We start from the raw sequence: 16,737 nt of genomic DNA, 5'->3' as shown, positions 1-16,737 counted from the left end.
TCTCTCTGTGCTCTTTGCCCTGCTCTGAAAAAATAGGGCGGCGGTTCGTGTGAAGAGCACAAGAATTGAGCTGAACTGGCTCTTAACGGTTCTTTCATAAAACCCCCCGTCTGATTTTCCTAATAGAATCGCGTGTTTTACTTATTCTTGTTTTTTTTCCTCTTATCATCCAGTACACTTGATTAAAGAGTAAAAAAAATTGATATTCGGAAATTTATCAAAAGTGAGAAATTACACACAACAAAAACAGACAATAATTCCCAGTAAGTTACTTTTTTCATCAAATTTACTGTTAGATTACAGCTGTTCAGAAAAAAAAATCAACCTTCCTAATTTCATATCATTTTTCCATGTTTTTTTTTTCTTGAAATTTTATTCAATTCAAATTTGTCATGTTTTTTTGAGTTTTTCTTGTTTTTCCCGAGTTGAGTTCTTTAGTTTTCTTTCCATCTCAAATATTAAATTTCGTAGCCTCTTTTTAAAAAAAATATATTTGCAGTGGCTCAAAAAACCATCCAATGGGTTTTCTTTGAAACAATCTGTTGAAATTGCAAAATTGCGGCCAATTAATCCGCGGAACACAATTTTTATCATTTTTCCTAGCAAGTCCATTGGAACTCTTTAACGTTCTACTTTTTGTGTTTGCCTTTTTTTTTTCGAAGTACCTTCTTCTCATTGTGTCCGCCCCTTTCTGGAATTCTGGAAAATTAATTTGTAAGGAGATCTCGTTTTAGCATAGTTTATACCAATACAACGACTTCGTACCTAATTTTGTTTGAGTCTCTTTTTTCATCATTTAATTTTCCACCCGATCTCAGGGATAGTAGGCCAGCTTCTTTGAATGCAAATCCTAACTGTTTTGATAATTATTTCCTATCTCTTTCTTTTCTTTCTGTTTCTTTTTGTCTTTGAAGCATAAAATTTAGCAAATGAATTCAGTAAATGCTATTTGTTATTGTAGAAACACAGCAATCAAGTAACAGGCAGTGGTATTTTTGCAAAATGAACAAATGAAAATAAATAACCGAAACATGGGCGAGTAAATCACCAAAAATGTAATTAATAAGCAATAAATTCAGTGTTGAAGTTCTTAAAACAGTATCTGGCCGGAATATTTTTTTTGGGGAGAGGGGGGGGGAGGGGTGAAATTTCTCTTTCGAATAAGATACTCGTAAATAATAATAATAGAACAGTAGGTAGTAAGTAAGTATGTAAGTACAGACAGTAGTAGAGAAAAAACAGAAGTAGAAAAAACAAAAACAAAGTATAAACAGAGTAAATATAAACAAAACATAGTCTTAGTGTTTTTAGAACACACATATTTAGTGTATATTTATCATAATTATTGCATTTAAATGTGGTATAGGGAAAAAAGTGAAAATTCGTCCGTGTGCGCACAATCTCGCTGAATATTTCCGTTCCTGGCATTCCTGACTGTTCAGATTGGACGGGACGGCATGTTTTCAACGTGGCGTGGCCGTAAGCGTTTGATTTTCGCCGACGTTCCCCAGACAAATATTCAGGAGCTTCAAATTAACGTCGTTAGGACTTCTTCATATAATCCACAAAATGAAAAAAAAAAACTTGCGGCACCTCGGATACCGTAAAATGTTAAGAAACCATGTGAATCTAGTTAAACCAACCATTTAATTGTCAAATTTTGTGAAAGTAAGATTTAATTACGGTATTAATCGAAAGATTAATCTTTTTTATGCTTTATCATTATTATTACTATTATTATTATTATTATTATTATTATTATTATTATTATTGTTATTATTATTATTTATTATTATTACTATTTATATTATTAATTTAATATTTTCTACCTTAGCAAAGTTCAGTATCGGATCTTTTGTCGCTGCGTTGTCACAATTGCGCGCAACAATATGTACCTGCCGATCAAAAACGTGTGGGAAGAGCGAGACACGGCTATGGTCCGCGTCGACCGCGTTGCAGCCGCGCGCGTGCCAAACGAGCCCAACGCTGCCCGAATCTGATAGAATTTTCTTTTTATCAAACAACTATAGATGAAATATACTAAATGAGTGTATTTTTGCTTTCTAGCCGATTATCCTTTCATTGTTTGTGGAATTGGTCAATGAACGAGTTGTTTATTAGTTGAACTGCAAAAACGGCGTCATACTCGGCTAATCTCCGTTACTCTTCGACCGTTTATGAGTCAGACAGAATAATCAGAGCTATCACAGAAGTGATAAGGATTTTAGGAGCGTCTTCGAATGCTCCTCATAAAGCATCGAAACGAAAGGCGCACACGCATATTTGTGTAGCTTTACACGTTACGTTTCGAACTGTGTTCTCTATAAACTGGATCGTAAATCGGGAGTTAATCCGTAAAGTTGCATTCGAACATATATCCCCCCCCCCCCCCACCCGACATTCGCCAATCTGTATCTGTTGGTTTGTTCATGAACATCACGTTATAAATCAATTAATATCCTTTGCGTGTTTTATGGACATTATAACACTCTCAGCGCCTTAGTGAATTAATACCTTGGAGTTCCCAAATTACTATTGCTCTTTTACACGCAACAACTCTATTTTGAAGGTCAATTCTGGAAAAAAAACCGCAGATAACACTTTTGATCGGATTTTTGATTATTAAGAAACACTAATATTTGCTCCTTTTTTAAGTGTTCTTGTTATCCCAACGAGGTTTTAAGGTGAAATTTTATTATTGGCCTGTCGTTTCCACAAATTTAATTCAGTCTTTATCAAAGACCTAAAAATGGTTCGACGTCTTTGATGCTATGCATAACCCGTTAAACTCCTCTTCTCTCCTTGACAAGCCTCGATATCGTCCTCAGTACACTACGCAAGAACCCAAAAAGAAAAACAAACTGACCAATCTCACCCACCAGCGGAGGCTGGTGAATCACCGCTTTCTTGTAGATTGTCACCTAGAGCAAATGAGATCTACGCACTGTACGATATAATTATTATTATATTATTATAAAAATTAAAAATTATGAAATTAAAAATAGGAAAGAAAATTCCTTTATCATATGCTTCACTTATTTACTTTAGTAATATTATTAGAACTTTTTTTAAAGTTTTTCTTTCACTACGACTTGAGATTTATGATAAGCTGCAATTCAAAAGGTTTATTTGGATACATTTTATGAATATGGTATGAAAGTACATTAAATTAAAAAGTAAAGAAAATTGATTGATTAAAAAAAATAAATATACACGAATTTAAGAAGTTCAGATTATGTAATATAATACGTAACGTAAATTTTATAAGGGGTCTAGCTACACAATATAAATAGATATTAATGATAAAATACAAATAAAACATAAATAAAACAAAAAATGAAAATAAATAAAATAGAACATAAGTATAATAATGCATAGCAACGTAAGAATTATGTGATATCAATAACACGAGTCCCCACTTTCAGCTATGTCAATGAAAATCTTACTCTTTTCTTGTTAATTTTTTTCTATTTTGGAAATTTCTACAATATACCAATATTGAAATGATTTTCTAATATTTTCACGTGTACTATATTGTATCATATTATATTTTTTTCACGTATGTTATGTGATATTTTTGAAACGAATAGGTTCTCAAGAACGTAGAACAGTAGCTGTCTTTGAATTGAGATAAGCCTATCAAAGGCTGTTTGTCTCCCGTTGCTTCCACCGTTCCGACTATCGGGCATTTTTTTTTGTTGAAGAAGAAGAAGAGTCATCCGAGGTCAAAGATCTGCGCTGCTATCAGCATTTGCAAAATGTTTGTCGTATCAGATGATGAATCGTATCAGTTTGTGTGTACGCGCACGATATTTCGTCCACTATTTCATGATCGTCACACACACAGCACACACGCACACGTTCGAGTCACAGCACAGCTCAGACTATTCCATAGTGAGCGCCAGGCAAACATAATCAGAGGCAGAGCCAAGTGCTCTTTTTTTTTCTTGTTCACCTTCATACACTATTTTCAGGCAATGAGCATCACATCGCATTGAATTCGCAATTATCGTCCGCTTTCTATTTCTCATTTAAATTCTTCGTGCTTAGCATTGATGAGTTTCCCCAGGAATTTTATTTATTATACTGTAGCTGTATCATTTTAACCAAACCGAGTAGAATTTCGAACAATTTGAATAGTTCGAATATTTGGTACTGCAGTTATCACTTTCTGTGAATCGTTGCAGATATGTCTATGTCTAGCCTTCTGTCTATGTCAATCGTGGAGAATTTGGAAATCTTGGATGAATAATCCTGATAATAATAATAACAATAATAATAGTAATAATGAATAATAATAGTAATAATAATAATAATAATAATAATAATAATAATAATAATAACGAATAATAATAATAATAATAATAATCGAATTTGGAGTCAGTTAAAATGTTCGAATCGACGGTTTGGAAAAAAAAAACAAGAAAATGTTGTAGTGTAAATAGCAGTCTACTGAGAGCACTTTGTCGATGATTTTTTTCATTTTTATAAATTGATTGCTTAGAAAATATGGAACAAATATTCAGGAATCGATTCAGGAAATAAAAGACCTAGATAGGAGTGCTGGGAAGATACTTGATAGCGCAAGACTTTGTCAATATTCTTAAATTTCTATTTGTTCATAGGTCAGAGATCCATTATAAATGAAAAAAAAATCGGCACCACGTTAACATCGGGAGGTGACTTTAGCACTCTTTTTCATCGCCAGGGGAAAGAGATTGTTTTTTTGAGGAAAATCGTTTCTCAACAGTGTTTGGAAAAGTGTTAGTGAATGACTGTTGTGACTGAGTGTTAGTGATTTCTACAAATACGTAGAGGGAGTGAAGCGACACTTCGCTGGATATCGCTTCTTGATGGAATATCCATCTAACACCAGTTCTAATACAGTTATTTTTCATGACAAGACCTTAGACTCACTTTCTGGACTATTTATTAGGTTCAGCAATGAAATGAAAATATGAATAGGCTAACGGGAACGTAAATATTTGTGATCTTAGTGACCTTATAGAGATTATGGTGACCTGCTGCTGCGTTCTGTGAAAGAATGTTTGAATAATTTTCGCAAAAAAAAACATCTGTAAGGATGAATCCTACAAGAAAATAACCGGCATAGAAGGAGTTGGGTCCAGAAAACTCCTTCAGGGGGTTATTGAGATGAGTTTTCCAACCTTCGTGCGAAAAAATTGCAATCGCAGCGAGCATTGAAATAGAACTGGTGAGTTTCAGTGCACTAGCGACATTGCGATAAGAGAACACTAATTAAATTCCCATGGTAACGGATAGTTTCTATAGCTGCATTTCTTGAATTATTAACTTGTAATTTAGCATTTTACTGAAATTACTGTAAAATATCGTTCTAATTTTGGATGAATCTGGTTTTTCTAGCTTTCTTAATAATTATCTAACGTTCCTCTAATCTTATTATGAACTAATCGATCGCACTATTTCAATTTGCAACGAAATTGAAATAGTGCGATCGATTAGTTCACCAAAGTAGCAAGTTTACTCAACAAAAGAATGTGACTATTCTTTTTCAATAATCACTTAAATTATTGAAAAAAATTCTGTGACACTGTAGAATTAAAAAAAAAACAACTATTAAGTAGAAAAACTACGGAATTTTTTGGGACCATGTTCTTGTTCTCGGTAATTCTCAGTGAAAGCTGAAACTGATTATCCACTACATAGTTGTGATTATGTAACGATCTTGTAGATTTTCTGAAAAGTTTGGGAAAAAAAAATGAATTTTCATCTAGACAAATATTCACATAACGTTTTTAACTACATACTTTGAACAGTGTATGTGCTCCGGTTTGAGTAATTGCTTTGGGTTTTTCTCTGAACAGCATCAGGTTTCTCTTTTTGAACAGAAGAATCGTATCGGCTACCGTAACCTGTTCTCCCATGGATTTTTTACCCTCATTTTTTCTGCAATAGTCACTTCTAATCATTTCCATTCAATCTTTGTTTTTTTTCGCACATTTTTCTTATTGGGCAAGAAAAAAAAACGAAAAAAAGCTAGAAAAAAATTCTTCGGTAGGTCCTAATATATTGAAATAGGTGGGTTTCTCGGCGCATATTAAATGCCAAAAAAACCTCTTCGATCCGATTAATTGTTTTATGTTTCAGGGCAATGGAGATCATAGTTTTATTTTAAAGAACAATGATGTAAATAAATAACAGAAAATTATCGAATAAATAGTATAAACAAGAGAACTAAGTCACGCGAATTTTTGATTCCCTAGAAATTCGAGAATTTCATTGGTTTGAAATCCAAAGCAACTGATACAACTCAACAGCTTTTTTCGTTGATTTCGCATTTAAAAGCTATTACTTTGATTGGAAAAAAAAATGCACATTTCTCCCGTGGATTCCATTACTGTACCGAGTGTAATTTTTTCGGTTTTTTTTTTTGGCTGCGCGATTTTTTCCACTCGTAATTACTTCTAGGAAATAATTTTGTGGTAGTCCGTAAAAAAGTGAGTTTTTAAGCGTAGCTCAATGCTTTACGAGAGGTAGTAGCACTAGACGAGCTGTCTAAGGCTTTAGTTTCTAGATAAGTCGGTTCTCAGATTATGCGGTTCCTGAAGAGAAATTCCAGACATACTATGGGCTACTGTAGGCTAGCTAGTCAAGAAGTACAGTATTCCACTATGATTTAAAGAGATTTTCTCCCCCTCGTAAGATCTCATGCTAGCTAAGAAATGCTGTACTTTAGTATATGTCAAAGGAATTTTTTTCCACCTAAGATCTCATGCGTATATACAAACAGAAGATACTCGCCCATCTCTATCCTTCATCTACTGCCGTCTATTTATGTATAATAGTTATTTACGACCGCTTTCCTATTCCCTCGTCATTTTCTTCTCGGGAATATTATTATGATTTCCTTGGATACGACGTATATGCCACGTTTCTTCAAGTTCACTTTTTGTTCGTTTTCGCTTAACGACCGGATTTAAAGGCATCACCCCACGAATCTGAGATGATATGGATTTTAGGTGGAGTTTTCGTATACGAGATCGTAGATTGAGGAGAGGGGTGTGATTCCGTCCATTCCTTGCCAATTGGCGTAAAAAACGGTCCGGAAGATGCGGCGTGTGCACAGAGCTGGCGCGCTCCAATCGAACTCGTTGTGGGAAATGGCGCGCCGGCACGCTCAAAGCCGCATCTTCCGGGCCGTTTTTTACGGCAATTAGGAAGAAATGGACGGAATCACCCTTCTCTTCATAATCTACGTCCCCGGATACGAATACTCCACCTGAAATCCGTAGAACTTCAGATTCGTGCGGTGATGCCTTCAAGCGAGATATGACTGATACTGTGATACTCCTGATTCATCGTTTTCATTCATGACCCCACGAACATCTTTGAATGTAGATATTTCTCAAAATATTTTTTTTAACACACCCTATTAATACACTACGGGCGGGTGTGGCGCAGTCGGTAAGAGGTCCGTTGTAGCCACACGGTCGAGGGTTCGAATCCGCACTGGTGCTCATCAAGCCCTTCATCCCTCTGGGGTCGATAAATTGGTACTAGACTTGTCTGGGAGGATAAAAACACAGACTTGATCATCGGCTGGCCCCCGCAAGTCATTGTATAGGCCAACATGCGTTCCAAAAAGCACAACGATTACGAATTCCAGTAAAACGCGTCGGCGCATCCCAAGCGGAGTTATATACCAGTGACTTTATCCCTGTTTTTACTAATACAGTAATGATAATAATGAAACTAATCATTACTGTGTTAATAATAAAGTAATATAATAATAAATTAAGGAACATTACACTGAAATTAACCTAAGCACTATAAGAAGGTTTCCTTTTTATCCCACTTATTCCCAAAAATCTCTCCAAACTTTTAATTTTTTAGAACTCTCACCCCCCCAATGAAAGGAGAATGAAATGAGACAGGAATAAAGCTTTATTTTTTTTCTTAAACGAAAACCAATTGTCTACTTAGGTTAATCTCAGTGCTCTATGTATATTAGAAAATTTCGTTCTATCGATTTTTATAGATTTCTTGAAACAGCGTAGAAAGTAGCTGTACGCTTTTTTTGGGGGTTCCTAATGAAGAGAGAATATGATGAGATAGAGATAGAGCTTCAATTTTTTTTTTCTAAATCGAATAGCAATTGTCTGTTTAGGTTAATTTCAATACTTTGTATCTATCAAAAAATTCTTCTTCTCTTCGCCCAAATTCTGGAGTTCTTCACCCAAACTCGAAAATTCCACAGATTTTTCACCCCCTTCGTTTTATACTTTTTTCAAATTTTCTTGAAACAGCGAAATAAATATAATATAATATAAGAATACAAATAAATGAGTATAAAAAGGAACTTTGCGTTTTTTTTTTCTCTCTCTCAAAATTTTCATCACTAGCATAGTACATACGGTATAGAGGTTATGCAAAGAAAATGATAAATTACGGTAGCGTTGTTTTCTACATATGTGTCGTACAGATGCGATTCACGGTGTTCTTCCTCGAATTTTCGAAAAAAAAATCCAGGTCTCAGATTTCTGGGCTTCGGTCACTTCGCGAAGTTCAATTATAAAATGGGAAAAGGCAGCACGTCAATTTCAGGGTGTCCTCGAAAATTCTACTGTGATGTGAATTAGCAACGAGAGAACGAATCCTTAGAAACGCTGGCTGGATCGGGTCGTATATTTTCTTGTTGCTACGCGTGGAAACGTAATAAAATAGAAATAGAACGTTTTCATCGTAGCGCCACAGTGGGATAAGGTTGATTGAATCTCTTTGCAGAGCTTCGCTTTCGAATTTTCTCGGAAATTTTCGCGTAGATGCAATTCCATTGAATTTCTCGTACATGCACATATATGGTGTTCATTTTCTGTTGTTGTACTCTTTGAACAGAACTTATACTCATGTATGAATAGAACTCAGCGTTGGTATAAAAATGCAATCACCGTAATCGCAAGAAAAAACTTCTAACATTACGGAGCTATAAAAAGGCAGAGAAATTTGTGAATTCGTCGCCTTTCCAACTCGAAATTCGCGGATTTTTCCTGAATAGCTGTTTATTATTCATAACTAAATAAATTGTAATTCTTTAACTAAAATTAAAACCTTTGTTATGAAGTACATGATGTCGTCATGCTGTTGCTGTATTTTTCGGAAAGTATTACTCTCTAAAAAAATCCTTTTCCTCTCAAGTAAGTTCTTTACTAGTAAACAATAAGTAAAGAAAGTAATTGTGGTTATGATAAATAAAAAAGTGAATCCAATTAGAGCGACAGTAAGGATAATAACTTTAAGTAATAATAAAATCGCAAGTACTCACATATCACCGAAAGAACTGTGGCAAATCATAGTGTTATACGAGAAATTTCTCAAAAATTACCGTAAACTCCTGAGAAAATTATTTTTCTATTATAAATAGGTTGTTTCTTTGTCTATATTTCAACTAATGAATCCCAGATCATCGCATTTTCCGCCCATTATCACGCTCAATTTTTATAGAATTCCTATTTCTTTTGTAGTGACGGCCAACTTATGCAAGAAAGATTTCCGCAACCTGGCGATTGCTGGAGTATAAATAGTGCTCGCTTCAGAAGCATACATAATAATTTTGACGGTATTCAATGCAAATTGGGCGTATAACTTATCAGCGTATTATTACTATTATTATTATTATTATTATGAAAATTTAGCGTATAACTTATAATAGGTATTGTCACTACTCTAAGCAACTATTATGGTCGGCCCCAAAAATGTTCAACCAAGTTACCGCTACGCGTCTCCAGCATGTTATCTCTCTGTTTCACACGTATTTCCACTCTGCCTTGTCCAAATCGAAGGCGGTCAGACGAGCTGCTGAGACCTTAATCGGTCGATAACGTGTCTCGTGTTTATCAGCCCATAAAAGTTCTCGAATTATTTTCTTCTCTTCCAGAACGTCCATAAAATCAATAGCTATGATTTCTGCATTGACCCCTACAAGATAGAACATCGAAAGGCCTACAACTTTACATAACTGATCGATTCGTATACTTTTCAGAAATGTGCATCTTCTCAGCGTGTGGTCAGATTGTATTCGGTGTTGTGATGGTTGCTTGCCTTATCCTGACAGCTATTCCCACATTTAATGGACGTACGTTGATGGCATACTTTATTTTTTAAAGGGAAAAATATATCTGATTCTACCTTCATACCTCCACTTTTCAAATTCTCTTTATTTATGCTTCGTGTTTTTTTTTCATTTATTTCCAGTACAGGCGGTACATAAACATGACGAGAAAAAAAAACAAAATATATATATATATATGTGAAATTAAGCTATAGAACGAATTCTTTGATCTATTATGTAAACAAAGAAGTAACAAAGAACACAAATAAGTAACCAATGATTGAATATTACAGAGATGTTCACATGGAGTTGTCTCAAGGATATCAAACATTGTGATGTACTTCCAACGGTGAGAGTGGTACCCGTAGAATACGATTTTTAGGATCTTATACAGATTTAATTTTAGGAAAAAACTGGTTACATGAAAACGTACGCGACATTTATGTGCTTAGCGCTTGCATTCGAAGTAATCGCAATCATCTGGAATCTGATTGCATTGTAAGTTCGTCTTTCTACATCGCATCATTTCCAATGTTCACAAAAAATCCAGAAAGAAGAGTTTTCTGGAGAGATCTAATCGTCGCTAGCCAATTGGCTATTTCACCCTGAGTAGATTTATCGTTGGGTGTGTTCTTTTTTTTAATCGAAGAAAAATATGAAACCCTCCGACGTCCTATATTACCTAGAAAGAACGGATTCTGACTGATTCTCGAGTGTATCGAGAGAAGACATTAAAAAGCTTGGAGTTTTTTTTTGCCATTTCCAGAAAAAAAAAACTAAGATATGGAAGTTCTTCAGGAGCTATATGCAGCCAAGTGACCGCGACGCGTTGGTCGCAGAACACTCTCCTTCTCTGCCTGTCATATGGTCGGGTCAAAACGACACGAAGCACGAACAGTTGCGTAAGCGACTGTCTTCGAAGCGGCGCGGTGGAGTCAGAGATGGGACCATGGCGAAGTGCAGAGATTAGTGGCGGGTCCGTACACGATTCGAACCGCACCGTTTCAAAGACAGGCGCTTACGCAGTTGTCCTTGCTTCGTTTTGACCCGAATCTATGTTTCCTCTCCTCTCTACTCTACTATATTCGTCCATTCAGACTAACATGTTAGTCACTGACCAAACTCACAAAGAATTTGCAATAATTTCTACCGTATTAGTAACATTTAACAAGTTCTAAAAAATAAAGGTTGCGTTTTGCAAACACCCCACCCCTCCCCCCCTAGGTTCATATATAGTCGGCCCCGGAAATATGCAAGCGGTCGGGCACGATGCGCCTTCGATAGGAGAGCAGGACAGACCGAAGAGACGGTATACGTTAAAGGCATCACCCCACGAATCTGCAGTGGTACGGATTTCCGGTGGAGTATTCGTACACGGGGTCGTAGATTATGGGGAGGAGGGTGATTCCGCTCATTTCTTCCTAATTACCGTAGAAAACGGCCCGGAAGATACGGCCTCAAGCGTTCCGCCGCACTATTTTCTACGAGTTCGATTGGAGCGCCGCATCTTCCGGGCCGTTTTTTACGGTAATTAGGAAGAAATGGACGGAATCACCACCCTCCCCATAATCTACGATCCCGTATACGAATACTCCACCTGAAATCCGTACCACCTCAGATTCGTGGGGTGATGCCTTTAAGCAGAAAAGAAAACATGCGTTGCTAATGACGCATCGCGTTCAACAGGCTGAACATGGCGCGTTCCGCACCACCGTCTGCACCTGTACTCTCCGGATTATGATTTCATAATAGGATTCCTGAAGAAAAAATACCTGAGTATCTGTGTTTATATGGCCAACAAATCATGTAGGGCAGAGGGCAGAGCTAGAGCAGAGCTTACCTACTTTGCCGGGATGCGGTATTATTGCCTGACGCGGTTACTCCGGCGGCGCGTCGTATCTGAACACAGCTCTGCCCAACTTTTTTGATCTACAGCAAGAGCTCACATAAGATACATCCATTCGTCAGGTCGACAATCTGCGGCAGTCGATCGTAACGAAACAGAGTGTTGTTACCGAAGATTCCACGTTCCCTTTGACCTATTTAGGTTGGAAATTGGCGTGCTGGACAACAGCACTTTTTACTCAATTCTGGATAATTTCCATCACATAGCTGTGCAAATTATGTAACTCATTCGTGCCCGGAGTGTATATTCAAACACCTTATTGGACTTATTATAAGCAGAGCATCAGAGCAAGAAAGGGTTTTTTCTTCGATTGAGAGCCGCCCATCCAGATTTCTCTTCGCGTCACAAACATTTTCATTTAGAAAATTACAGAAAGAAAAAACTAATCCAATCAGAAAAACCATGATAATATCACAATTGCAGCTGTGCTTGCTGTTGCAAACGATTCCTTATTCATCCACTATCTATTCTTTCTCTCATTACAACAATAATGCTTCTTATTGCCACAATTGTATACGGTGTTAACAACAAAGGGAAACTCGGAAAGTTCGGTGAGCTTCGTAGATGACGAAGATTTCTAAAAAAAAAACACACAAACACCATTTTCAGGCGATGAAATCCACCACAAGGACGCTTACGGCTACTCATTTTGGTTAACAGTTTGTGCTCTGGTGTTGGCTGCTGTTGATACCGTTATCGCAAGCATAACCGTGTGTCTAGGAAAAAATTGTCTATAGACAATGATACAGCGTAACTCCAGAATATCCTGAATTTCATGTCGCCGAAAAAAGTCTTCAAAGATAGCGATGACAACTGTGAAGAAGCCTTTAACTATTCTTCGTCCATTTTCTACTTAATATATACTCGGCGCCGAAGGTGTTCAGCCACGCTGACGCGACGCGACCGCGGCGAAGGCGTGCGCCGGTGGTCTGACCGTGCAGTACACCTCTCTGCTGATAACGCAGTGACGAATTCCTCGCAGTACCAACGTCTTGCATGCTTTTTCCGCGTGTACGTCGATTTGATCCGGTTGAATAGTTTCGATTTCGACTGTAACGACAATGCAATGGTTTTCGCAATGACTTCCATGGAAAATTTACTTACTAAAATTATTTACTTACAATACTGTAACCAATAAATCTAGCGGAAATATACGACAGAAATGATGTAGACTGAAGCTGTGCTATTCTACATATAGTCGGACCAAACAACATGAAGCATGGTGGACGTAAGCGGTTGCGCTCGAAGCGGTGGAGATAGCGGTTGGAATCGCGGTGGGACCATTGCGAACCGCAACAAAAGGGGTCCTTCCTCGATCCTTACCGCTACGCTGAACCGCAGCGCTTCAAGCGCAGCCTCTTACGTAACTGAACCGTGCTTCATGTCGTTTTAAACATACTATATATTCCATCCACTTACCTTAGCCCTATCACAACTTTTGTTGCTGCTGTTTTCTTTTTCATTTCGATGCCTTTCCTAAATATTGTGTCTCTAAATGTTTGTATCTCAGCTCTGAAGTAATTTCTATGGCTTCTTTGCTTCACCAAAATCGTTCCTGCAAAACCCGAAGGTTCCTTTTATTTTGCTTTTATATGTTGATCTAAGTCGAATTCGGGTGACGGTGCCGATCAAATCATGAGGAAATGCGCTCTCACCTTACATGTTGTGGTACGGTAGTCGGGTACCCGTATATCGTCAATAAGCTGTGATTTATTCAATTGTCCATCAGAAATAAGCTTTTATCTGAACTATTTGTTAGTATTTGTTAGGTTGACTTCATTCACTCGCTCTTTTGTTTTTATTTTTCTTTTTTAAACCTTTTAGTCATGTTTTGTATTGTTTAGCTTGATAAATATTGTTGGAAGTTTTTCCTTCGTTTCGCGTTTTTTTTTTCACATTTTCGTCACCTTCAGTACAACCTGATCTTCAGGGTTAGCTTGTGAATTATTTTGACGAAAGGGCATCACGAAATTTTCCAATTCTAGCGAGAACGACTATTCAAAGTCAAAACAACCTGACTTGCTGTGCAGTTGCGTACGACACACACGGCAAGGTTGATATGGGGCATGGACCCGTTCTCCCCCTACTCTGCAACTTTGAACAAACAAATCATATCAGAAGTAATGAACAGAAAAGATTTACTGCGAGCTGCTGCGAAACCACGCAAAGTATGACCACAATGACGAAGATCATGAATATATCAACGACAGTACGAACCAGCTACAGATCGTATGCATAATCTGGAGAACAAAAAAAAAAACACCTAAGAAACATGAATGATTAAACGAAACACATGCCTAACATAAAAATGCCCATTGGGAACAATACGCTGGAAGAGCGCGCCGTTCGGAACCTGACGCGGACTTCGCCGGAGGTGCTGGCGACCAGTATTGAACAGATCAAATACGACACTTTGATTACATACTTCACAAAAATTAGAAGCAACGCGTTAGTGATGAGTTGATTTTTCTTTTATCACTGAGCTCTTCATGCCATGATCCTCTTGTGGATTATCTCTTCTCTCGAAGAAAACCATGTGAGCGTGAGGGTACGACATCCTTTGAATTTTGTGTTGACCATCCAGGTTGTCGATAAAACTATGACCTAACTACGCCATATTACGCCATTGGGGTGATGAGAAACAGGTGGTTTTCATGCTCTCTCTGAATACTCGAATGTCATGTGATCAGCGTAATATCGGTTTAAATCAGAAATCTAAATATTAACGTTTAAAGAGGGCGGGTGTAGTGTAGCGGTTAGAGGTTCCGCTTACTGCACAATCGATCGGAGGTACAAATTCGCCGTAGTGCTCACCAAGCCTTTCATCCCTCCGGGGTCGATAAATTGGTACCAGACTTGTCTGGGAGGATAAAAACACTGACTTAGCACATCGGCTAGCCACCGCAATTCATTGTGGAGGCCAGTCACACGTTCGTAAAACCTCAAACGATTTTGAGTTGAAGTGAACGTGGGGGCGCATCCCAAGCGGATTGATTAACGCCAGACACTTTATCCACTTTATCCTTTAACGTTTAAAGGCATTACCTCACGAATCTGGCCTGGTATGGATTTTCGTTGGAGTACACCTATACCCAGTCGTAGATTATGAATACAGGGATGGTTCCGCTCATCTCTCCCTGCATCACTGTAAACAGACGGCTTCGGTATGCAGTTCCATACGGCGTCCTCTATTGCAACGTGCCACCCTTGCGCCCCGCCTCCGCTTGAGATTCGTCGAAAATCCATTCGGACCCCGCGATACCAATTCATTTCATTCGACGAATCGCAGGAGCGGCGCACGAAAATGGTCCTATTCATGATCTACGACCTGATACAGGTATATTAAAAAGATAGAAAATCCAAACCACGCCAGATTCATGGAGTGATGCCTTTAAACTGAGTACAAATGATTGCGGGTGTGTGAACTGACCTTTTTTTTCTTTGCAGGAATAATAAGATGACTAAGAAAGTGCGCTATGAATATGCCCATATGATAGTCATACCCCCATCATTCATCGTTTTCGTATGAGTCATCAGGTTCATGGTTATTTTGAATTATTCGACCATATTTTCATAAAAATTTGTACAGTTGACTCAGAGGTTTGAAATGTCTTATGAAGAAATTATCGATTGAGTAACGCCCCAGGTGCGGTCGCTTCCAGTTTATATTAAGCTTTTTTAATACCAGCAACCGTACACCTTAGCCTATTTCTGAAAATACACCATACATCGTCTTAAATTCAAAATTGCATCATTTTAGCAGTTTTCTTTTTCTCGTTTTCTTATTGTTTCTTCAGAGATTCTTATTTTCTTATTATCACATACTATGGAATAACTTGTTTCTGGATTTAACTCTCTTCCGAACTGAGGAGTCTCAAGAGAGATTAATCTTAAAGTGGATCGTCTAGGAAGAGGCGAAACGACCCACTTTTTTAAAATTTTAATCTCTATCCTTGTTTTCATGATAGACTTAGACTTCCAACTTCACTACTAAAGTACTGTGAGAATCGATACATTCTCGCTTATTCCCATAGCTCACCGCATGATGGAAGTTTTATTTGTTGACCTACACAGAAGAGAACGACGGTAGTTCCATCGATGAGAACTTTGATTTGAAGTATGTTATTTTTTCCTCCACATGATTGTTAGTTACGGACATCCAACGCCGTTCAAAAATAGTAAAAATCCCTCCCTTTCTCAAAAATGAAAAGAAGGAAAGCTGCAGAAAGAAAGAAAAACTCAACATATTTGTTTCTGAAGCGCTGAACAATTCGCGCGCCCCATGGGTAAATCTCGCGCTATTGAGTACGTGGCCAGCGTCACTGACCGTTTCAGCTTTTTCAACTTTTGCATTACCATGGTTCTATTGATAATGACTAGTCTTTTTTTTGGCTTTTGCGAAATCTTCCACTAATTGCTGTGTACTGGATTCAATTTCTTGAAAATGTGCTTATTTCGTGGATGTTTGTTGTTACTTCATGTTATCATGTTAGAAAGTTTTTTTTTTTCATGTCTAGGTTAATAATGAGTATTTTTGCTGAGCAAATGTTTTGTAAATGAACTTGACCACTGCTTGAAGCGCACTCTCCGCCAAACCAGTTTTTTTCCGTTACTCCATTCTAAGACTAAGATTCTTTGAATTAGCCGAATGCTGCCTATTTGTGAGTTTTCATCCTGCAGCTCCCCATTAACTATCGAGCACAAACTGTGATTTTGTTGTTATAGTTATTTGTACACATGA

General features: G+C 37.4%; 1 protein-coding gene across 1 annotated transcript; it reads left to right on the top strand.

Moving 5' to 3' along the window:
- Positions 1-10,023: 10,023 nt before the first annotated feature.
- On the top strand, positions 10,024-12,733 carry RB195_008848 (uncharacterized protein; the record flags this gene model as incomplete). Its single annotated transcript, XM_064195546.1, has 5 exons — positions 10,024-10,114; positions 10,384-10,439; positions 10,497-10,588; positions 12,420-12,547; positions 12,606-12,733. 5 exons carry the CDS (start codon positions 10,024-10,026, stop codon positions 12,731-12,733), a joined length of 495 nt encoding a protein of 164 aa, XP_064046691.1.
- Between the last annotated feature and the right edge of the window lie 4,004 nt (positions 12,734-16,737).

The sequence above is a fragment of the Necator americanus genome, chromosome III, assembly GCF_031761385.1.
Source record: "Necator americanus strain Aroian chromosome III, whole genome shotgun sequence".
Taxonomy (NCBI): domain Eukaryota; kingdom Metazoa; phylum Nematoda; class Chromadorea; order Rhabditida; family Ancylostomatidae; genus Necator; species Necator americanus.
This window is presented reverse-complemented; position numbering and strand designations above follow the sequence as displayed.